General features: G+C 38.2%; 1 protein-coding gene across 3 annotated transcripts; it reads right to left on the reverse strand.

Moving 5' to 3' along the window:
• Positions 1-1,088: 1,088 nt before the first annotated feature.
• On the reverse strand, positions 1,089-21,908 carry AGTR1 (angiotensin II receptor type 1). Of its 3 annotated transcripts, XM_032698322.1 has the most exons (4): positions 21,868-21,898; positions 19,202-19,354; positions 17,075-17,192; positions 1,089-2,841 (listed from the first exon to the last, which is right to left on the reverse strand). In XM_032698322.1, exon 4 carries the CDS (start codon positions 2,786-2,788, stop codon positions 1,709-1,711), a length of 1,080 nt encoding a protein of 359 aa, XP_032554213.1. In that variant the 5' UTR covers positions 2,789-2,841; positions 17,075-17,192; positions 19,202-19,354; positions 21,868-21,898; the 3' UTR covers positions 1,089-1,708. The 3 variants fall into 3 exon arrangements, with proteins under 3 accessions (XP_032554213.1, XP_032554211.1, XP_032554212.1); XM_032698320.1 differs by lacking the exon at positions 19,202-19,354 and having other exon boundaries at positions 21,868-21,908; XM_032698321.1 differs by lacking the exon at positions 21,868-21,898 and having other exon boundaries at positions 19,202-19,431.
• Positions 21,909-24,726: the final 2,818 nt, after the last annotated feature.

Here is a 24,726-nt window from a genome sequence, read left to right on the forward strand (position 1 = left end):
AAAACAATTTTCTTTAAAGTAAGTGAATGAAAGAGCACTAAGATTCCTAGACCTGGCTGTAGTCCCATTTTTCTGTGAAAAGTTTTAAACTACAGAAATAACAATTTTTTTTTGCTGTGTTTTGATTTTGCTCATCAGAAAACACTGATACTCCAAGCACTTGCTACTTGAGACAGAGCCACATTAGATGTAAATTTCTGAAGATTATAAATACTGCTAATTCTCAAGGGTCATGTAATTGTCTGCATGATACATGGAAAGTTTTGGAATTTTTCTTAAGTTTTGTCATGTCAAAAAGTATTTATGAACTTTATCTCTGAAGACAGTAAATGGGTGTCAATCAAGAATAAATATTATCTGGAGCTCATTATTTGAGGTAAAAAGGACAAATGATGATATCATTAGTTGAAACTTCCTACAGTGGTTATCACCTTCCCCCCTCATTTGTATTGAGAACTTGAGCCAGACTTTAGTTCTGATTTATGCCAGTATAAATTTGAATTTGTTCCATACACATAAAAAAGTTTCTACAGGGAGCAAATACTCTAGGCATAGTTTTGTATAAATGGAGAGAAACTTCATAAAAGCCAAGAGTAAAGTTTGATCTTAGATGTTTTGTGATGGGACTAAAAGTGTTATTAGTTAAACTCATATATGAGCACTGTCATGTTTTTGCTAATCAGAATGTGAGTTACTAAATGTGCAGGAATTTTATAAACTAAGTAGATTTGATTAGCTGGTCATTTCTCACACTGAACACCCTGGTTCTTATACAAAAATAGTTTGAAATTTTCTGATCAGCTCTTTCCCAGAACTCATGTTTTCAAATAGAGAATTTTACTTTTGGTCATACAGACTATGGAGTCAACTCCCTCTGTATGTAAAGTTCTTCAAAGACAGTGTGGCTTTTCAGAAGGGAAGGTTGAGCGAACCCCATTTTTGCGTGCACATACATATAGTTATTTTTTAAACTACTATAAAAATACACACTGGGATATAAATATACATTTCTGAAGCAATGTTTGAAATGTATGAGTAGGAATATAAATCTAAAAATATATTTCCTCTATATTTAATAAATAAATCTGCATTTTATTGCATATATTATTATGAAAAAATTACCATTAAAAAAAAAAAAGAAAAACAGTAGCATAAATCAGTTTGAGACCAATTTCAAAGACCTTCAGTTTCCATTTGAGTTTAAAACTGGGCCTCTATATATAGAATATATTTGAAAATATAAATATGATGATAGGACATTTATGTCATTAAAAAAACACCAAGAAGCAACATAACTCCACTAACTCCCTGAACAAAATTGCTCACATATATGCAAAACAGCTTCTTTGTATTTCATATAATCTATACAAGCTTTTCCTTTTAAAACACCTCTGAACTTAAGATAGGAGTTTTCTGTACCCTTCTTTTGTAGTTCTGAGTAAACAGCAGGACGCTGGCAGGAACTCTGACACGCCTGTCCACCATTTATGTTGCTTTCAGTAAAGAAAAACAAAATGGAAACCAAGCAGTCCTCTTCACGGTGTAAAATGGAAGGCTACCGCTAAATCTTTACAGTATGATTTCTCTGAGATGGTCTAATGTCTCTGTAATGAGCAGTAAGCTGTGATGTTCAGGACCGCAGATGAGTCTTGTCATTCTTGCTGCTTCGTACTCAAGGTTGTTCAAAATGAGTGTATTGCAAAACGCATCAGTCGGTGTCGAAAGGCCCAGCAGTTTTTTTAGTGTGCAAACGTATATTCTCTGGTGGCCGATATGAGAGGGAGCTCATTTTTGTTGTTAGGCTTGGATGTGCACTGACATTCGGTGGAATGTATTTAATTAGCTGAAGGAAGTATTTTTTAAAGTTTTTTCCAAAAAAAACATAAAAAAAGGGATTCAGACAGTTGTTAAAGTAGGCGATACAAATGGTGAAGGGCATAGCCGTGTCCACAATATCGGTGATTTTGCAGTCTGTTATTACATGTAACTGAATTAACACATCCAGAAAAGTGAACACTTGATGAGGAACCCAGGAAAAGAAGAAGAAAAACACTATTGCGACAATCATCTTAAAAATATCATCATTTCTAGTCTTATTTTTTTGAATTTGATACGCCTTCTTCAAGGTCTTCCAAATTAAGGTGTAGCTCGTTAATATGATCAGAAAAGGAATTAAAAAGCCCAGCAAATTTTTGGACAAACCTAATCCGACCCGGAGTGTTGTGTTATTGTTGTCATACCGAAAACCACAGACCGTCATGTTCAAGTTCTCGGCAAAGAAGATGTTGCGGTGGATGATGACGGGCAGGCTGGCCACGCCGGCGAGGAGCCAGATGGCAATGCAGGTTATCCTGGCCACAAACATGGTACGGCGGATTCGGGACTTCACCGGGTGGACGATGGCCAGGTAGCGGTCGATGCTGAGGCAGGTGAGCAGGAACACGCTGGCATAGAGGTTGAAACTTATCCCGGCTGACGCCAACTTACACAAACAGTTGCCGAAAGGCCACTGGTACTCCATGGCCGTGTAGGCTGCCCAGAGGGGCAGAGTTATCAAAAAGCACAAGTCAGCCAGTGCCAGGTTTAGGAGAAAGATGCTGGCCACTGTTTTTAATTTCATGTAGCAGTAGATGACAATAACGACCAGGCTGTTCCCAAATATGCCTATGATGAAGATGATGCTGTAAACGGTCGGAACCATAATGTAGATGTAACTGTGCCTCCCTGAAACGGGACAGTCGACGTGGATTCTTTTAACGTTTTCTTCAGTGGAGTAATTTGGAATCATCTTGATCTCTTCAGCTGTAGCCTCGTTTCAGGGATAAAGTATGAAGCTCACACCTAGGAGGAGAAAAAAGAGGAAGAAAGTAGTATTTATGATAGGGATTAAATTTTTTAGAAGTTTCAATTAAATATCAAGTTTTTGTGTCTAACACAAAAAAAGTGTCTTGGAATTGAAAAATAAGCCATCTTCAAGTGTTTTCTCAACCAGTTCCTAATTTAATACAGACTTTGCGTAATAAAACAGAGGTAGGAATGTTGGGAGTTAGATGAAAAATGTTAGATTCTTTTTAATATAAATGAAATCTAACAAACTTCTTTCAATTAACAAAGTTCCAATTTAAAATAATACTGGTTAGTGAACATATATAAAAAATAACAAGAGACTGAAAATAGCAGATAACTATAAATTCGGAGAAGTCTTTAGGTTATTTTCTTTCCATAAATAGGTGACATATCTAATGAGCAAAGTTATTCAGATATCTCAGAAACTAAACTTAAGCACTCTGAATACTAATTATGTAAATACAAAGTGTAATGCATTAAGAAAATAAGTGAATTTAGATTACTCATTTGTATCTCTGAGATTAATAATTAGAAATTTTTTCTATACATTAAGCTTAATTCTTTGAGACAATTTTTACATCACAGAGAAATATGAAAACACACACACACAGCCTAGTACCCTGTTGTACCATAGATACCTTAAATATTCAGAGGTTACCTAGCTCCCCATCTGGCTTGGAACTATGGTATTTAACTACTAGTGAGGGGAAAAAAAAAATCCACAAAAATCCAGACGTGCTGATCCATTGCACATTAATAACTGTACAAAGAGTTTAAGAAGGGTGCAAGAGGGAACAACAATTCATATCACTTCTTCAGTTACTGGCATATTTATGTATCCAAGAATTGAAGCTGTATTTCTGGACCATATTAAGGGTACAGCAATGGTATGAAATCTCCTTTACAAGGCACCTTTTGGGTTTGCCAGGACTTGTGTGTTCTGCAAGAATCATTTCCTTATTAATGACTTATGACTTTAGAGAGCTGGTCATGCAGTATAACTGACTCTCATACTAAATATTTTCCAGAGTCTACAGATAGTCCTCCCTCAAAAATAGTGGATATTTAAAAAAAATTTTTTTAAAAAATGATAGTTATTATCACAGAGTTTATTGCTGTTTGCAAGTTCCTGGCAGCTGTCAGCCAAACCCAACTCATGCTGCTTCAAGCAAAGATCAACTGAAATACTTTGGCTTTAAAACCAAACCAAAACAAATCCCAAACAGCAAACAAACCCCTTATGAGTGTAAGTTACTTTTACATAACTAAATAGACACACCCTAAGACCCCTGGCAGTACAGATGCTTTCAGAAAGAAGAGATGCCCATCGTTACATATAGACCAGCTATGTTGTTACAGGGGCTGCTCATCATTTGAGTGGTTCAGCACTGACATTGCTGTTAAGTCCAGAATGCTACTGTGTTTAGTGTTTGACTTGCTCTTGTTGGAAGACAAACCTTACTCCAGATGGACTGTGTTTTTAATAGAGAAGTGAGGCATAGATATGTTTCAGCAAAGCCCACAGAGGAAGTCTAAGGTGGAACCAGGAATTGAACCCAGAATACAGGCTGCAGGCACCATCTTGTGAGTGAGGTCACATGTTGGCTCTGTTAGCTTTTAAAAGACTTGTTATTTCTTTGTCTTAGCTCATGTTCTATTATATGTTTGCATTAGTAAGCTAGCAGGGTAATTTCAATATTTAGGTTCTTGATTAATTGTGTCAGGTTTGGAATATCTAGTAAAATGCAGCTAATAAAGCCTTAGTCAGGATGTGCCATGCAACACTTCCCAGTCTCTCCAGTTCATTCTGTGAATCTGTGAGTCTTGTTTCCTCAGTTGGTGTAAGTGCCTCAAAATTACGCCAAGTATTTTTGCACTGTTTAAGAAATTAAAAAGTCAAGCAAATAGAGAAAACACATAAAAGGGGGATCATTCTCATCACATGTGGCACTGTAGTACAGCCTGAGCAAAACTTGGCTTTCAAACTGTGCCAAATCTCGAATACATTGTGTTTGGCTCTGTGGAAGGTCAGGCTACCCTAGGATAGGGAAACCACAATAAAAAGATTTCAAGATAAATCCTCTTATCTCATCCCTTGGTTGTGAAAGAGTCCAAGAAGAAAAAACTATTTGACAATAACTGATATGTTATGCAACATCAAGGTCTGGCAATATTTGACCTGCCCCAGCTACATGCTGGTGCTCTGTGGCCACTCACAGTCTTTGCTCACTTATATACCCACTAAAATTGCAGCCCAGAACTTTGCAGTATGAAACTGTAGTGCAGAAATCAACACTGCAAGTTCAACTTGCAATAAAGTAGATCAGGGCCTAATTAAGGCTAAGCAAGACCTTTGTCTGTGACTGGATTAACAAGTCACTGATACTATTTGGCAAGAATATCCTGCTCTGTGTGTACTGACAGATTCAGTGTCTAAGACAAAAGTAGCTGATTGTGAATATTCCCTGTTTGATGGGGTTGGTTCTGTGCAGTGGTAGATGCCAAGGCAATTTTCTCATGGTTGCTTCAGATACCCCTTTAGTGTTGTATTGTTTTGCTTCCAAATTCCCTTTTCTACTGACATGGTGACCTGTACTGTTCCATGTCAGTAGTAGCTTTAGTTGATGCTAATTAATAGCATATGTTCTTTCAAGAAAGTGGAACAGTGATTATATTACATTTTCAGAAATGTGTTAAAATAAACAAAAAAATGACTGAGTTGGGAAACTTGTGTCTGGCACTCTGAGGTACTGAATTCCCTGAGCTTATTCTGTAATTCTTGGAAACTAAAAAAGGCAGAAAAATCTCTATGAAGAATCAGGAATTTGCCAAGAAATAGTATGATGCCTCAATCTACCTGTATAAGACTGTGTAACCCTTCTGAAACTAAAGGTATAACACTGAAGGCAGTGTTGCAATTGTGCAAATGATGTGTTTGGTATGTTATCAGTTTTAAATTACACTAAGGAATAACAGTCAATAAATGAAATAAATCCATCACTATTTTCAGAAAATGAAAGGGAAGCAGAAAGGCATGACGTGGTTGGTTTTGGGTAAACACATGGATAGCCATATGTACATCTGAAAACAGTTTGAATGTTGATGTGAGAATGAACCTCATAGGAGCCTTATATCTGGTGCACAGTAAGGAAGGCACTGCTAATCCCAAGCTGAATTTTAAATTTTTTGGAAATTCTAAAGTTTCAGAGCTATCCTCAAGTAGATCTGAGTCTTTGAGCACAACTGTAAGTTCAGAGAATTAGGAAAAGCTTCAGTATAGGAGAAGGCAGTTTGTTTTGGAAGCAGTATCCCCACGGCAGTGCTGAGTGGTGAGAGAGGGCTGCAGTGGTAATGGGAATTCTTTATAGACAATGATTTCTTTTCCATACCACCATCAGTTTTGCTGTGTTTCTCACTTGCCACAGTTCACCCCCTTGTCCCAGGATTACAGTTGTATATATTTTATGCAAAGCAGATACTTTTACATGGAAGGAACTGCAGATTCTTTAAAATCATTACCGAAATAGATGGCTGGTACAGCTTTATGCTGCCAGAATTCACCAGAGCAGGTTAAACCACTGGCCGGTTAAATGCAAGTATTGAAATTGTGCACATTGATAAATCCATGTAAAGCATCTCAAATGACCTGTGTTAACATAATGATAATTGGATCATTTTAAGGCTGATACACAAGGAGCTTTTTCTAAGAGGATTGAATTGATGCAACTGTGAGTGGTGTGGTGACATCAATCTCAAACAAATTATCTGGTGAGCAGCAAACTCCTGTTGTATGTTACTGTCCTGTTTGACCTTTTATCTTTTCTAATTACAATGATTATAATAAGTCACTGATAATGAAATGCTTCAGACTGCTCTACCAACTATTATTTACCACTCCATTCACTGCTTCTGTTTTGAACATGTATCCTAATTAAACTGCCTGTGGAAGCAAGGAATGCTGGGTTTATGCAAGGTAAACAGCTCTTTGCCCACTGAAAGATAAGACAGTACTGACTGTGGCTTTCTATGAGAACTTCATCAGCTATAAATAGGTAAGCAGGTGCCCCAAGTCAGATTTTAAACAAAAACATGTTATTGATATTTGCTTTGACAAAGACTAAATAAACTCAGGCTGACCAACCCTGCTACAGTTTAGCCACCTTATCATTAGGTAATGTGAGCTTTTTTATTTCTGAAGGCAGGTAGGTTATTTGCTTTTCTTACAAATGAGAAGATATTTCCATGTTTAATAGGATGCTGTATTTTATTTTTATATAAAATTATTGCACAGGGAAAAGAGAGAATGAAAAATGTTCAGAATAATATGTTCAGTATATTAGCTATGTTTATTTCTTTCTGGTGGCATAAACTTTTTCCTTTATTTTGAGTGTTTAGTCTCCCCCTTTTCTAATTTATTCTATCTCATTTTTCTTATTGCTGAGAAAGTAATGACACTTACACATCCTTTATTGCATAGTCTTTTTGAGTTTTTTCCCTATCCAGCAGAAAAAAACCCTTTATGCTCATGGCCTTGGTGAATATAGCTATTTCTAATTCACACACATATTCAACATCTTCTCTGCTTTCCTGGAGTTCCTGAGCACTACCATTGCAAAGTTATGCATTTACCTTTCTCCTAGCTCTTATTTCTTTTGCTAGTACCAACAGTCTGCATTCCCCACTCATGGCTTTCCTAAATATTTTTAATCCAGAGTTGACAGGTGAACTGTGAAGGGAAAGAGAAATGCAAACAAAGGGATGTAATTCAAACCATGGTGGCATTACAGTGTGCTCTTGTCATCACTGCCACCATCTTCCACAGGGGTCAGCATCTGACTTCATGGTAAATGACAATAAATCAAAAGATTACTGAAAAGGAACTGCAACAGGTAGTACAGCATCAGACACTGTACATCAGTTCATCAGCACCAAGAACAGAAAGCAAACCTCAGAAGACCTGTGTTAGTGGCTGTCAAGCTGGCTGTTCCTTTTGCAATTCTGGATCAGGAGGTGTTCTGACATGAGAACAAACAGAACTTGGAGGACCTTGTACTGACCTATGCATTTTCATTAGGCAGCTGCCAGTCTGTTGAAATTGCTGTTAATTTTGTGGTGTTTGCTTTTTAAATTTCTTTAAAAGTATTTATCTTTTTAATTCTCTAACCCCTATATGTGGATTCTTTGTGCCTTCCCCTTGCAAGAGCTGAAGCTGCCCTGCTTCACTTGTGCTAGCTCTATATGGCTGGAAAATAAACTCCCTGTTATCCTTCTAGGATCTGGTTCTTCTGTAACATCAAAACCTAAATTGCTTATTACTTATTTTGTGCTAGCAGAGGACCAGTTACTGTTACCTTGTAAATGCGAATTGTTTATGTACTCTGACCTTCTCTGTAAGAACCTCTCTGTATTTATTTATTTAATTTCTCCAGCACACTTCAAAGCAGTCTGTCCTTCTGCATGATGGCTTCAGAGTTTATTCTGAAAAGAATCAACATCTCTCCTCTGTTTGTTCTCATAGACTACTGTCATAAATTTTCCCTTGACTTCCCAAGTATCTTTCAACTACTCAATTTCAGTCATAAAATTTATGTGAAAAAAGGACAGATGAAGGGGCTTTTTTTTCTCTGGGAAAAATCAGTCCTTGTGGAATGTCTGAACAGTGGAATTGGGTGTGAGAGTGATTTTGAATGATTGTGGGGGAGGAAATGCAAAGGAAAGTAACAGAGTGAAGCACAGTGGCATTTAAATTGCTTTGAAGTTTAACTCATATCATACAGGTTTCGACCACTAGAGGTCTGTATTTCCTACCTTAAAATAAGAGAATTGCTATATTTTATACTCGAATGCCATCACTTTTCAAAATATCCCCTTCTTTCAAGACAATTTAAGATGCAAAACACAATGAAAAATACCTGTAATTGAACTACTGCATTTATGTAAATATAATGTACCAGGGTGAACTACTTTCAGTTCATTTTACTATCTACTAGCTTATATCTAATTTTCTCTGTTCTAGCACATTCCTGCTTTTGCTAACCTTCAGTCCAATTCTTGCACTGGTAAGTCACAGAATAAGATCCTGGTATCTTATTTTTTCAAAGACATATGCATCTTAAATTACCTAAAGTTTTTGAGACAAATTAAGAAGAATATTTTCAAAGAGACTAAAAGTATAGTTTACTTTAACAATGCAGATGGAAAAGCAGTGACACCTACTCATTCAACTAAACAATTATTTTAAAACTAACTAGGGATGTTGTTAATCATACAACTCTTTTTTTAAATATCTGCCAGTTTTGAAGGAAGATATTTTATTGTTGAAATTGACACTTCAGAACTACTTTTTTTTAAAGCAATTTAAGGGATTTTTGGAAATTGAGAGGTAACATGAGCATACACATTTTGTTATCCAAATGGTGTGTATATTTCACAAATTGCAAATAATTTAATAATTTGAAAATGAGAGCATATTTAACACTTTTTACACCACCCCTCACCCCCACTTTCACTAATACATCTGGGTTTGCCATTAGGCCTTTGGACAGTGTCAGTGAGTGATGGTGCTATTCTGTTTCAAACTATTTATTTAAGTAAATATTTCCCTAATGCTAGTAGGGGCAAACAGCTTTTAATTCAGATAGACAAGAAAGCTTGTCATTGTTATGATGACATTTATTTTATTGAAAATAGTAGATAAGCAAATTAAAACCAAAAAATGTGCTATATTGTTCTGTGCCAGATAAGTAAGACTGATATTTATGTCCAAGGGGTTATACAGTGTCAGTGTATCTCTACACACTTAAGAGATGTTTGGGTACAAGCATACAATGTTTATATCTTGAAGCTGCTAAAAATAGGAGCACTTAGAAAGAATAGAAGGGATATATAGAGGTGGAAAACCAGCAAGCAGTTGGTTAGATTTAAAACAAAGAATAAAGAAATCTAATCTTGCACACTTACGCACTTTGCGTTACGAATTGATGAGGCAAAAATTGGCATAAGTGAAAGGCCACTTCTAAATCGTTAATTTATGGGGCTGTGGAGTATTGAATAAAATCTTCCAAGTACATTTTTGTGACATTGAATCCTAATATACTAAAGTGTAATATGTGACAATTTTTCTTTTTTTTTTAACGGCCTGCAGTGTGATAACACACTGTTATAATGTCAGCAGTTGCAGCAGCAGGGAAAGTTTGGATTATTGTTTGCATATACTCTCATATTACTTAGAGAGTCCAGAAACATTGGAAATATTTCTTCCTACTACTTAGCTCTTTGAACAAAACTAACTGTACCGATTCCCTCCTCGTGTATGGTTTATTTTCCCAAGAAGTTGGGAAATCCTGATCTACATATTTCTATAAAATTTTACTTGCAGATATTAATGCCAAGAAAGGATTGCTCAACTTCACTAGTGTTTCTCAATCTCACTAGAACTTAGTGGGTTACCAAATGCTAGTATAGCAATGATTAAGGGGTTCTTTTGCACAAAATTCATTGACTGGCAGATCCACAGGGCACTCACTATAGTTAGCCAAAAGTCTTTCGGTTTAGAGTAAGTCTAATTCTTTTAGTTTACAGATTTCATTTTTAGAATTCTCTAGCTTTAGGTTTCAAAGTAAACACTGATCTCTTCTGTACACACATAATTTTGTTTTCTCTGCTGTTAAGGGCAGGGAAAACATTCTTGGGTTCAGTACATGTAGAACTGTACTTTAGAACACTGTCAACATGTTTAATCTCTTATGGAAGATCAGTGATGTGGTGGTTTTAGACATTGCTGGCTCTGATCTGTTAGACTTTTCTATCTAATTTTCTGGTCTCTTTCTTTCACCTTTATCCATCAGAGCAATCTCTGTTTTCTTTCTTTGACCAAGGCTGCATGAATGTGTTGCAAACTCTCTGGTGTTTAATATATCTTAGGTATCATATAACTTTAAGGCATGTGAATATGGAATTATCCAGAGAGCAGTAACTTAAAACTGAAAAAATACTCAAATAAAGTAAAATATATTTCTAGATTAATACTTCTATTTCAGTACTAAATTGAAATTAAACATTAAAATGCAAAGCTTCAGAAAAGATGTCTGAAAGATGAATCTCAATGTGTCCTGTCACCTCGGTCGCTCTGTTTTGACAGGAATGAAGATCACTTTTCCTTATCTAGGTTACTAAACCTATAGCTGAACTACTTTTTAAATATGAAAATTAGTTGTTATAGCAGGAGGCAGTCCCTGCTCTTCTTTATACCACAGGGTAAAGAACTGCCCTTTTTTCTAAAAGAGGCTTGAAGACACTTAGACATATTAAGACTTTGAAACAAGAGCATTAACTACCATCATCAATCCAGCATGGATCTCTGCATCTCTGTTCTAGCCATTAACTTTACCAAAAAGGAAGATTGACACCGTTCTGGAAGATAAAAATGATCAATAATCAGGAGGCTAACCTAATGTCTGCTTCTCAGGGATGTGTCATCTCCTCATATCGCTAACAATATCATTTACTACACATCAGATGCTGGGAAAAAAAGAATAAAGCTATTTCAGATCAAGGTAGGACTAGAACTTTTCAGCATTAACATGAAAAGATTTTTGAATGACAGCATAATGTAAGCTACTACTTTAGTATGAATATACATCTTACTGCATGTTCATAACTTCAGATTTGATGCCTGATTATGAAGTATCTTTAGGGTATTTGAAAGTACCTGAAAGAGTCAATAGTTAACAAGAATTAAGCCATCAAGTCCCAGAACGAATAAAAATGAGATTAGTTTGAGCTGTGAAAGGTTATGTGCTGCACGGTTACTTCTCTGAGTGATAGTAAACAAATGGATTAACACATTTCCTTTATTGCAGTTGGAATTGCCTATATAAAATATAGTGTGCCCCATGTGATCATTTTTAATAAAAGAGAGAAATCAAATTCAGATTGGTTAAGTGCGAGTGAAATAATTCAATGAATTTTTAAGTTTCTATTCTAATAGCTTAATTCCATTGAATAAGAAGTTTTAAAGTTGGGGGGGGTTGTTTGGTTGGTTTGTTTGGTTTTTTGTTTGTTTGTTTGTTTGGTTTTTTTTTAATTACACAGCATTGCACATCCTACACAAATGTAGTTTCTGGACACCTAACCGCACATCTAAAATTTCCATTGGCACCATTGTTTCCATATGGAATGAACCATAAGTTTCTACTTTGAAATCCTCAAATGTGAGAATTAAGGGAATGTACATTAATTCTGGTGTGATCCAGATCTATATTTCAGCCTTATATTAAAAATGTTGTGGAGAGGCAAGAGAGAAAAAAACCCTTACTGCAATAAAAAGCACTGCTGAAAGCAAACCTTGTCATGCCTGCTTCTAACAACAGAGATCAGATGCAATGAGTGAGGTATCTCACTTCCTTTCAGATCATATATAAAATCACAATTTGACTTCCTGGACATTTCATCTATCTGTTAACCTGTCCTCTTCCCTGAAGGTTGTGGGTGCTTCCTTCAGCATGCAAAAAACAGCAGTAACAACAGCTGCTCTTCCTTCCCAACTTGTAGGAGAGCTACTATTATATTACTGTGATTTCAAGCATGCAAAAATAAGGGGTTCCAAGACATTATCTCTGCTGTTTCAGTATCACTGGACTCTGGTCATTCTTATTTCTTGCTGAAATGAATGTTTGTGCATCCAACACTGAAAGAATTTTTAAGTTTCACTGTCCAGATCTTCTTGGCCAATGGTTGCCCTGGTCCAGTGGAAGGCAGTTATCACGTAGAGAGTGGACTTTTGGGAGGAATAAAGGCTACTTCCACAAACTGCTACGAATGCAAGACAAAGCCTTTCTCTGCTATTGCTGTTTAAGGAAAAGATGATGTTCTGAGCAGCACAGAGAGACGTCTAGGCAATTAGCTTGTTGTTTTGCTGGTTTTTAACAGTATCTGAATTTATAAAGACAATAGCTGCAGATCTAGACATAACCTGGAGGTCCCAATGAGTCTCATGGGGATTCCTTGCCCATGACAAGGGTAAATGGTTATATCCTTTGGTTTATAATGGATAGCTGTACTGTCATGTAATGTGTGTGAAATGAAACATATTGGTCATGAAACCTGGGCTGCTTTTGCTTTTTGGTCCAGGAAGAAAAAAAATGTGGTTAAGGATAAAACATCTCCTAAATTCTGCTAAGAATATAAAAATAATAAAATGGTCATATATCATTAATGGATGGAAAATAAGTATAATAATAGGGAGGTAGAAAAAAAGAATTCAAATCAGTATAGCCAGATAAGGACTGCCTGTAAGAAGGGTGTTACAATCCAGGCTGAGAAAAGATACCGGGTGAGGTCAGTAAGTATATGCTTACCAGCCTCTGGGTAAAAACAGGTAAAATTTATACAAGTTTAAACTCTTGGCTATAATAGTGGTTGTTAATAATTTAGCAGAAAAAGGGATTTCATGCATCTAAATTAGAAATGATAATGTTCTAAAATGGTTAATGCATGAGTGACATGCCCACAGCAATATGCAGTCACTGTCGGCACCTTCTCTGTTGCTGGCAGAGATCACAACAGAAAATGGAATGGAAAGGCCAAAGCTGCAATTGTTTCCTCACAAACCAAATCACCTACTTCTGGGAGAAAAGAACTTTTCTGCATCTTTGGCCTTGTTCTGTTTTACAGCTTTGCTGTGAAAGACATAATCACTCGTGTTACTAGTATAAATCTAACAAAAGTGATGTTTTAATTAGGTTTCTGTTGCTTCCTCTAGGCAAAGATGTTTCTAGGAAGAAGGGTAGGGGACACAGCTAATAACATCATAGACAAAGCTGGGACGTGATAGGACCTCTTTGTGGAACTTCCAGTTAGTCCAAATAGAGGCTTCCTTGCTTTGTCCTGGTAGTTTACTTTATTTAGAGACCACAGTGTCATTTGCCACTCTCCTAGAGTCACGTAACTCTTCTGGTAAGCCAGAAGATGCAGAAGCAAAAGTTGATGTTATGTATTCAGTTTATACTCCTCAACAACTTTTCTTAGTTAAAGGTGAGATCATAACCTGATAAGCAACAAACACAGCAAAATAACATTACTTCTACTTTTCTGGTATGAGGTACTGCCTTTCTGTACTTTCTTGTAAAACAGTTTGAAAGCTACCACATGAGAGCTTACATACATAGATTTGCTCGAAGTTGTAAAGCAAATCAGTAACATTTTGACATACATGGCAACATTCTGATGTGTGTGAAGCCTTACCTATATGCTAATCCTCAAAATAACATTTTCCTGCCATTAAGCTAAATCACCAGGCTGGGGCCATGATGTACCCAAGAGTTTTACAGGCTTAATGTGCAGTCCCTTCTGCAGGATGTACTTTTTATTTTTACATGATATTCCCCACCCTAACCCCCCCCAAATACAGAAGGCACATGTAAATTCATAACAAGCTCTAGAAATGCATTGTGCAGAGCAATATAGTTATCTTCATCTGCAATAATGGCTAATCTGTGAGAAAGTAGGAGAGAAACACTTAAAATTCTCCTCTTCTACTCCAGAAATGGAGAGACTTCTGTCAAACAGTAGTGTTCCACTTCCTAATCTAATGGAAGTTAGATCAGTTGGCTGAGAGTAGCTCCTGTTGCATATTGTTACTTCTCCTCTCTAAAACTCTCTTATGAATTCTATTCCTGTTACTTTTCACCAGTATGGTTAAAGTGAGCAACAGAATCTTTTGCTTTGAGTAATGAAAACATAAATTGAAGTGTAAGTATGCACCATGTCTGTGTGGACACAGACACAACAGTATCACTAAAGAGTCTGTCACATTAGCTGAATCAACTAATATGGAATATTTATCACTACATTTCCAATACCAGGGCTTCTGATTTCCATATAATTTCCCACTAGTCAGTGTTATGGCTCTGAGGAAAGCAAACCTTGCATTGAACACCTTTTTTCTTTTGACTTAATGCTGAAAAACAGCGTTTGTCTTACTGAAGAAGCAAAGGCAAATGTATTGTGGATTTCTGTGCAAGGAAATGGATGTTAGATTTCGACACCTTAGTTCAGAGGAAGCTTTGTCCTCCACATGTCAAAATTCACCAATCTGTAATAGGATTTGATTCACTGTGTCTGACTGAGACACTTGATTACTTTTCTTATTATATAATTAATTTAGACATCCTTACAGTGGGAAAATATCGCACAACAGCAGTACCCCTTAGAAAAGACTTTTCTTCCTTAAATGAGAATGTTAGGAACAGCCTGGAGGGAAAAGTTAAAAGATTAAAAGCAAAGGATCAGCATGGAGGCTTCTTAATGAATCGCTCATTAGGGTCAGAAAAAGGGAACCAAAGGCAGAAAGGAAAAAAACCCAGTCTGAGTAACTGGCAAAGTACAAGAGTGTATTCAGACCAAAAAAAAATTTTAAAATGTTAATGCAGCTAAGGCCAAGAGAAGTTAGTATCATTGTAACTGTTAGTAAGTATAACACAGAAAACATAGAGGCCCAATTGTGCTTTCACTTGCACAAAACTCCTGTTAAGGGCAGATCATTATGAGAACTAGAAGAAAATTTGAGAAAACAGATATAAAGACAAGCAAAGTATCTGTGATTTTTGTATAAGTCAACTGGATTAGTGAGTTGCTTAGGAGTTAATCAAAGAGAAGGAAAGGTCAAACACACACCTTAATCCATGTCAGTGTGAAAGTATTATCACCCATGGAAAAGCAGGTTACTGTGGTCCTTAGTGCTTTGTCTGGAAGGTGGCATACTTGATAGAATGATACCAAAACAGATGTTCTGCCAAATTTGTACAGCTTGTTTCCTGTTTTCTTCCAAAGTAAAATTTATTGCTCTGTTTTGGAAGTAAAATTAATTGGTGAACTCTCTTTGCTGTCCTGAGATGTTCCTTGTGGGTAGTGAGGACCAGCTACAGAGACAGCAAAACAAAGGCAGCTGCTACAGTTGGAGCGAGCTAAGCTATGATACTGTGAATCAGTATATCACACATATCACAGTCTTGGTTCTCAGGCAAAAGTAACTGCACAGAAGCCCAGAAAGGGTAGTAGTGTGCTCTCCCAAATGTGCTACATGAGCTTTAGCGCTACGAAAATTCTTGTACAAGTCCTTGGATGTGTGGCTGTCCTGTACTGACATGACTTTTTTTGATGGTACGTTTAAGAACATGGAGCAGCATCATAAAATGTTTTTGAAGGCAATATGTTTTTAAACTCTTTTTCTTTGAAGTACTTTGAAGTACTTCATCTTTTAGATGAAGAAATATTTTTTACCTGATTTGAGAAAAACTGTATTGTCTAATCATGGTAAGCTGCTAATAACGAAACCAGGAGGAAAACAATTAAGACAGAAATCTAACAGCAGAGCTTGAGTCCCGCTTTGAAAACACATATTGATTCTTGCCCCACACTTTCAATTTCTGACTGTTGTATATCAAGTAAAGAGCCTGAGGAGGGAGAAAACCCTGAGCAACTCCAGTGGTAGCAGACTAACTCCTCTCTGCAGGGGGAGAAAGTAAAATTGTATGAACTTTTAGGCTTGGGCAACAAGAATGAGAGAAGAAAGGAGAAAAGAGGAAAACGAATAGGAGATGCAAAGACAACATACATCCTATAAATTTAGATTGGGAGGGGCATGCATGATTTCTCAATAAACAAGCTCAGGCTACATCTTTGTACATCATGTGCTGCCTGCCTCTAGTGAAGGCTCTGGCCAGGCTGTCCTGATGCTACAGGAGGGTTAAATGGAGGATAACTGCCAACAGAACATTTTTTAGAGAAGTTAACTAGTGCATTTTTCTCCCTGCGTAAGCCCCCTAAACACGAAAGTACAGCTGTTCAGTGGTTTTCTGGAATGTTTTACTATTTGCATGGGTTCTTCTGGGCTAGAAAAGCTGAGGTACCCTTGTTCAGCGTATCCTCTGTTTTCAGAAAACAGAGTGGATTCAGAAATACTGTTTTATTTTCTATTTCTGTTGCTGTAATTCATCTACTGATTATTAGTTTCCACTAGCCAAGGATCTATCAGTAGCTGACAAACCTGAATGACCTAGAAGTAAAGAAAGGAATAGGTGAATTAGCTGAAATTAGGAGTTTTGTTAATTCATTCTTTGTTCTGGCCGTAGCTCCAATTATAGCTTTCACCTCAAGCAGTGAAATATTGTCTAAATATTGACCTTGCCCAAATTCAGTACTAGTTTCCTTAGATATTGCCAGTTACCTTTTGCTGCAGCCTGCTTTTTGTCTTGTCTTCAATCATGCCACTCACGGGTGCATTGCCAATCTGATCTCACTTTCCTGCTGTGAGGTCGTCTTCAGTTATTACCCGTTTTCTGTGCCTATAAGAGAAATGCTACTCAACTACAATAAAAAATGATAAACACCACAAATAGTAACCAAGCATTCTAGCCAGTGTTTTTATATAGTAAATATCTGGACAGTTTGCTATCAAACAAAACCCAAATGGAACGAAAATTGCAAAAGACACCTGACAGGCCAAAATCTGTAGTTCTTTCACATAAAGGTGCAACAGAGAATACTAACAGCATGTCATTTGGAGCATGATGTTTTTCCATCCTTAGTTGCAATTCACTTGAAAGCTGAGAGTAATTTTAGTATAATCCATCATTTATCTGAAGATAAGGCCATAAATGATTAGACCAGCAATTCTATTTCATTTGTACTTTGTCTCAAACAATCACAGCTGCTAGGACTTACAGTCAAGATAACCTTTTTTCATTTGTTTGTTACAGCTGAGGTAAAAAAAATAAGTACAAGTATCATAACTCCCCTTGTTTGCCAAATTTGCTAAATTCCCCAAAATGTTCAAAACTGGCAAAGATTCTTCTATGGTACATTGGGTAATTTTTTTTTTTGTTGGCAAAGAATAAGTTTTAGGAGATGGTACAGAACACGGTATGACTGTTATCAGTAGAAGTACACTGTCTTATTGGTGAAAGTGGTCTTAAAAGAAAAAGTTATTGATAGAAATGGAACTAAAAGAAATACTGTCATTAGCAAAAGCTAACTGAGCTTGCTTTTCACTGCATGGTGTTTAGGATCAGAAGAAGGAGACAGAAAATGATACTGTGATTAGTAACTTTCTTATATACAGCTGCAACTGCACTGAAAATTTTGCTGGAGGCTTTCTGTTCTTCAGGCTGCAGTGACTTGGCCTCAGAAGGTCTGTACATCTCTGAACTCTAAGCATACATGAGGCTGCTACCTACTCAAACTCTCCAACATATTTGAACTCACCTTGTGTTTACATGCAAGAATTTCAACTATGCATAAAAGTTAATTCCAGGTAAGTAGCTGAGGCTCAGTTCTCAGTAACAGCAACCTCTTTATTCCTGTTGGTGTTGTGGAAGCTAATCCTACAGTAGTGAAAAGAGCAATGTAAGTCATCCCTCCACTTCTCCCTCTCTTCATAAGTGATCCACATTTTTCATTTTGTTTTCAGAATTCCATGAGATTTCTACAAATTTTTCTTTGTGATGTTCTGCCGTTTTACCTTATCTAGGTTCTCAAATCTGATCCTATCAATGCAGAGGCTGACTTCTCAAGAACACCATAGTCATCCTTAGGACTAACTGTCCAAAAATCCGAACCGCTATCCAAGAATACCTCAAAGTTCTTAATTAATATTTGAGAGGAACACATGGTAAAACACGTATCTGTGTCACTGCATTTCTGATGGAATTGTTGCACAACTGCAAGCATAAGGCACAAACATCAGCAATAAGCTAGAGAAGGCTTAAAACTGAACCAAGATTAACCAAGGGCTAGAGATTTAGCTAAACATGCAATAGAACCTACAATACAGGCAGACTGTTGTGGACCTGTAGTGTCCAGGCTATACCCTGACCCAGTCCTTCCAGCTGTAAGCTCTCAACCTTACTGTGCTTGCAATTCTGAAAAGATTCTGAGCTTACACTTCTCTTTCTGGAGAGAGAGGATGGTTGCTGTGTTGCCAGCATTACTATCAGAAATAGAGGATGGGTATATTTTGCTTTGCTGTCCATCACCCTTGCCCTGACTTGGCCACTTGGCTGCTTTTTTTTGTGTATCTAATATAGAGCCCAAGCAAATCTACTTGTAGGCCAATGAATCTTGATAACCCATTTCCCCAGCTCAGCATTAGATTTAACATATACAAATTAAATTTTAGTTGATTTCTCCTCTTATTGAGGTGGTCTCCTGGAAGATAATGATTAAATTCAGCTAAAAAAAAAAAACCAGATTAACCCTGTAATGCAACTCGGACATAGTATTGGATTAAAGTAATGCATAAAAATCCATGTTCTCTATCCACGTCAAGACCAAACACAACCTTTTATGAATTCACCAGGTAGAAGAGGAGACTTGACGTGCAGGGCACAGATATGTGCCAACCACTCAAACAGTTAGATGCTTCTCATAGTGTGATTAGGAGCTCTAAAATTTGGGCAGTAATAGCCACAGGAGAGATTATGAATACTACTGGTGAGACCAGTAGCTTCTGGAACACAGGAAGGTCCAGAGGAAAAGGAGAGGTAGTGTGAAAGTAAGAGTAATTTATGACTGCTTAAAATATTTTCAACTAATATTATACCTTTGCATATGTAGGATTTTAACTAGGACAGTGTAATGAGAGTTTGTAATTTATGCAACTTTAAGTTACCATACTAATTACTGTGACTGTGGTAAGGAACAATAGGCAGTGCCAGAGAAAAGGACTATTTAAATACACTCCTTTAACAAACATGGAGGATAAAATTACCACAGTGCAGAAAACTTAGAAGTAGAAAAATGCAGTCAGTGCCCATTATCTGAAGTAATATTTTTAATGGGCATTAGCTCTGACATTTATTTCCATGTCAGTCCATACATTTCTAGAAAGTGTAAATAAATCACCACGTTTACATTCTGCATCTGCCTCTGTTTTTATAGTACAAAAATTACAAACAGAAATGAGATAAATTTTCCAATGTTTAATACAATTAAAGATAATATTACTCCTTCAGCAGGTAACACAAATACAGTCATGGATCTTCTTGTTCTAAGACTGTAAAAAGCAGGTTGTTGAGTTGTGATGTTTGAAACTAAAAAGGCAGCACTCTTCTCACTTCTGCAGTCCTGTTACTGGCATTCCAGGCTGGTATTTTCTGCCTTTTAAACCAGTAACTTCTAGCTGCAGTTTGCACATGCTGTCCAGCCCAAGCAAGGTACTGTGTTGAAGCAGGAAGGCAGGAACACCTTACACCATCGGAAATGGGTGGACTTCTGCTCTCCTCCAGTGTGAAAATTAACTCTTATTCCATCTATTACTATGACAAAAGGGGAAAATTAATCCAGCTATATTCAACTTCAGTGATAAACGTGACTTCTCATAACTGTACAGGACCACTCTGCTTTCTCAGTTTAGCAACATAAACTAGGAAGCACTCAATAATCATAACTGATTTTTCTCTGCTACCTAGTTCAAGTTGTAGAAGAAAAGTGTACAGAAATACATAGTGGAAATATAGAAATACACATGGAAAGGCATATATTTGAACTTCTTAATACATGAGCAAAAGCTTAATTTGTAGGCACTTCATATTTTTGAAAGATGCTGTAATTTAAAAGGTTATGGTGGCAACAAGCAAAATGGACTGCCATAGTCAGGAGTATGAAACATTTGTCTGACACTAAAACAGAACTAAAAGAGCATTTCTACATCATCATGGTAATTACCTGCTTCAGGCCATACTTAATCCTCCTATTCAGACAAAAATCTAATCATGTTAGCACTGTGTGTTCACACAAGTGAAAAGAGAAGATGCCTCCCCTAAACAAAAAAATCTCTCTTGACCCTCACCTTGTGATTTTACTGAGCCCATTTATTAGCTTGTCCCATGCTATGCAACACAACACAATCCAAACAAGTATTGCTACTTTTGGAAGTCATGGAAATTTACAGTTAACTGTAGCATGCTCTGGGCAGAATCTTGCTGTCGCTTATTGCCATACATCTCATTAATTCTAGGGTGTTTGCAGAAATATAGAAAGAGATGTAACTGAATGCTGCAATTTTACTGCTTGTACACACTGTGATCTGATTGACTGACTTAGTTACTGATACACTACTTGACTTGGAAGAATACAGGGTTTGTGCCTATAACTAACTGATAACATTGTGTTTTAAAGCATGGAGAGTGGAAGGACAGTAAATAGGTTACAGGATCTCATCTGAACTTGCTGAAGAACTCTAGTCCAGTGTGAATCCAAGAAGTTTAGAAACTGGTTAATGCCAGGAATTTAAAAAAAAAAGAGAGAAAATAAAGGTAGGGGGAGCAATTTAACTTTTACTAACTAAAATTTGATTTCTGGTTGTAGATTGCTCTTTTTTCTTCTGCAGAAAAAGGATAAATCTGGTTATGGAAAGTGTATGCTACACAATTTTGATGAAACCAATACTTGCTGCTAACTGGTGGAAGTTGCATTGCCTGTTAAACTAAGAAACTGAACTGTTTGCACAAGTCTCAAAAATCATGACTTTCACTTTTGGTGACTTTTGATTAATTTCTATCATGAGCTTAGCACAGTGATAAAAACTTATTTGCTCATCTGAATCTGATCTTGACCAGAGATCAGAGGGCTGGTTTTTGTAGGCTGATGGGATGACCCGTGATGGTGAGGTGCTGTTACTGCACTGTGCCTTCTGCCAAAGGGTGCCTCTGCTTTCTCCTCAAAGTGTTGACAGGACACGAGCGCTCACACACGGCATGGCTGTGAGTCTGTGGGACGTTCAGTCATCTCCAAAACTATGTTGTGCGCGTTTAGCGAGCGGGCCTTGAAGGGCAAGCCGGGGCACGGGGCTTAAGTTACCTGCGTCTTGTTTGGGGCTGAGCTCTGTCAACGCCATGTAAGCCAAGTATAAATTCAGCAGGAGGCTGTGCCACAATCTCCCTCTCCCGGGGCGAAGGTGCGGGGCACAGCCCGCGGGGGCGCGCAGGGGCCGTTCCGCGCCCGCGGGAGGTTCGCGCTTACCTGGCTCCGCGCAGCGCCCGCAGAGGGGCGGCTCAGCCCCGGCAGCGCTCGCACCGCGCCGGGCTCGGATCGGATCGGCTGGCTTGGGTTGGGTTCTGCTGGGCCGGGCTCAGCGGGGCTGGACTCAGCGGGGCTGGACTCTGGACTCAGCGGGGCTGGACTCTGGACTCAGCGGGGCTGGACTCCGGCCGCTCTCCCTCCCGGCCGCACCGCTCCTCCCGCTCCGAGCGCGGCCCCTCCGTTTTATAGCGAGGGGCGTTGCGGCACAGCCCAGCTCGCCCGCTGCCTCTCCCCACCCATCTCCCGGGACGGACCCTTCTGACCCGTCTCCCTCCCACTTCCCCCGCTTCCTACTGCCCTTCCCCGCCCGCTGGCACGCCCGCAGCCGGACCCCCCGCCCGGCGCGGGTGCGGAGGTGGCGGGCAGGGATGGGGTGCCCGGGGGTGACGGGCAGGATGGGGGTGTGATGGCCCTGGCTCCTGGCGCTGGACAGGGCAGAGCCAGAGCCGGGGACCTGGAATGCTGCGGAGGCTGCGGGAATGGGGCGAGGGGTGTGCGTGGGGTACCCCTCCTTCCCTTTGCCTCCAACTTTCTGAAGAAGGGGTCCGAGTGGTTACAAACATTCTCAGTTTCTCCAGGAATCCCCCGGGCCGCCTGTGAGCACAACTGAAATGTTCTGATCACCACTAATGAAGTTGCAATAAATATATAATTGCCGTAATAAATCTGGCAGACTTTGTTCTCCGGGAGTAGACGGGAGAGGAAACAGGTATGTTAAACCCCCTTGGAATACATGTCCTAGGAGGGCTCTTCAGATCAGTGCTGTCATTTAAAAAACTGATTTTGTGTATGAGGGATTTTGTTTGTTTCTCTCTTAATCTGGTAAACAAGATGGAGCAACTTCTCAGGCAGGATTTCTGCGACTGTCATGCTCATCAAGAACAGGATTTCAGAAGTTACGTTTCATTGTAGTGTCATCACACCTTAGTTATGGACAGAGCTAAAGCTTCCAATGGAAACTGCGCAATTGCAGATTGCTTCCTAACCTTTTTATACACCTAGTGTCTTTTTGAAGGCCTGCTTAGGAAAGGCATGACCTAGGATGGCAATATCCTTCAAGGGTTGGCAATATAACTTTACTTTGGCTGTGAGTAATTAGGATATACTTAGTGATAGTGGTAGGAGAGGCAAATCAAGAGGAAACATTTGAATTCTGCGGTAATAACAACTTGTTTTTCAGCGTCTGCACATGTATAATCAGTAAGGTCTTGTCTGGCTATAATTTGTTGTTGAAAGTCTGTTAGCTAAACCAGAGGTTCAGACAGAAATCTGGAACTGTGGCACATTACATAAACTCATTTGTTCCAGGCTGTGTCTGATGGGCCATGAGTGTGTTACATGGAGGCACTAATTCACCTGTGACATAATCTTTTGCCCTGATCTTATTTATGTCGTGACAAGAAAAATCATCTGCGTTTTCATCAGAACAGGAGTCAGGACTGAAGCAGTCTATATTGGCAGCACGCTGCCCTCCTGCCACTTGGGGAGTTTGTAATTGGCTTCCTCTCTGCAGAGGTCATGCTGAGAGATCTTCTAATGATGAACTATGTACATGTTCACAGATTTATCATGAGAAGGACTAGAAGCCACTTGCTAGTGAGTACTGTTCAGGCCTCTGCAATGCCTGAAGCTGGCTACAGCAGTGTGCTCTGTTATTCCCATGTATGTTGTTGGAGCTCTTGACATATGGGACACATTTATTCTAGCCAAACAATTCTTTGTACATGTGTGACTGATTACCAAACTCCACTAAGTAACAATGAATTTGGCAGTTATCGCCCAATTCTGCCCAGGATGTTCTATGGTAAAACCTGCTGGATGGAGCTGATGGGGAAGAGACCTCCATAAGGTGACACTTGGAGGTCTTTCAGTTCTTATAGAGCTGAAGGAACCAAAACCAAATCCCAATGCCAGCATCAAACACTGGCTATTTAGAGTCACAAAATGCCCCTGTAAGTGTGAATCACTGCCTGGGATCAGTTGCTCCCTTTATTACATTCCATCATCCCTTCTCTTCAGAAAAGGGAAGAGGAAAGTAGATGATAACTGTATTTTTAACCAGAATAAAATGAAAAAAAAAAACACCCACAACAACTTCTCTTTCAATTGGATTCTTTTTTAAAAGGTGCATGTAAAATTGAATTTGGGTCTGCATCTCTCTGCTGAGTTCAGTCCATCTCTGGTGGATGTGCACAGGAGAGATGTAATTTAATGTAATTTTGGGAAAATCTCTTCACTACCAGCAGTTTTGTGTCTGGAATCCCAATAACAGAATTGTAACGTGATGAGCACTGCAACATGCACTCAGTGTAGAAATGTGATTTACAGGAACATCCAGTGAATAATAGACTTGATGACTAGAATTCTGTTTTCATTGAACTGCTGTAAATAAAGAGGCTTCTTCCCACCAGAATTGATTGAGGTGTCTATAATGTGGAAAGGGTTTCAGGGAGCAGGTTTCATTCTACAGCTTGTGTTAGAGCAAAGAGCTGTCATTAAGAAGGTGACTACACTGGGCAATTTGATTGCCATGAAATCAAAGAAATAGCTCTTCTAATAGCAATATTTATTAAAATCACTAGTACTATGGTGAGAATAAATAGTTTAAAACAAATTTTCATTGGGAACTCAAAATCACATTGCCTTTAACACCCTCTTATTTCTTTTTAGTAATAGATTTGGAATTAATCACATCTGAACCTTTTGGCAGTGTTTCTTTTTACATTTTCAAGATTTTTTTTTTTCTTTCTGCAAGAACAAGAAGTACAAAATTATTTTTTTTTGTTGAAAGCTGATGTT

Source organism: Chiroxiphia lanceolata, chromosome 10, assembly GCF_009829145.1.
Source record: "Chiroxiphia lanceolata isolate bChiLan1 chromosome 10, bChiLan1.pri, whole genome shotgun sequence".
Taxonomy (NCBI): domain Eukaryota; kingdom Metazoa; phylum Chordata; class Aves; order Passeriformes; family Pipridae; genus Chiroxiphia; species Chiroxiphia lanceolata.

What these genes read in the sequence shown, in the direction of transcription:
- AGTR1 (XM_032698320.1), bottom strand. Translation starts at nt 2,788, where the DNA reads ATGATTCCAAATTACTCCACTGAAGAAAACGTTAAAAGAATCCACGTC.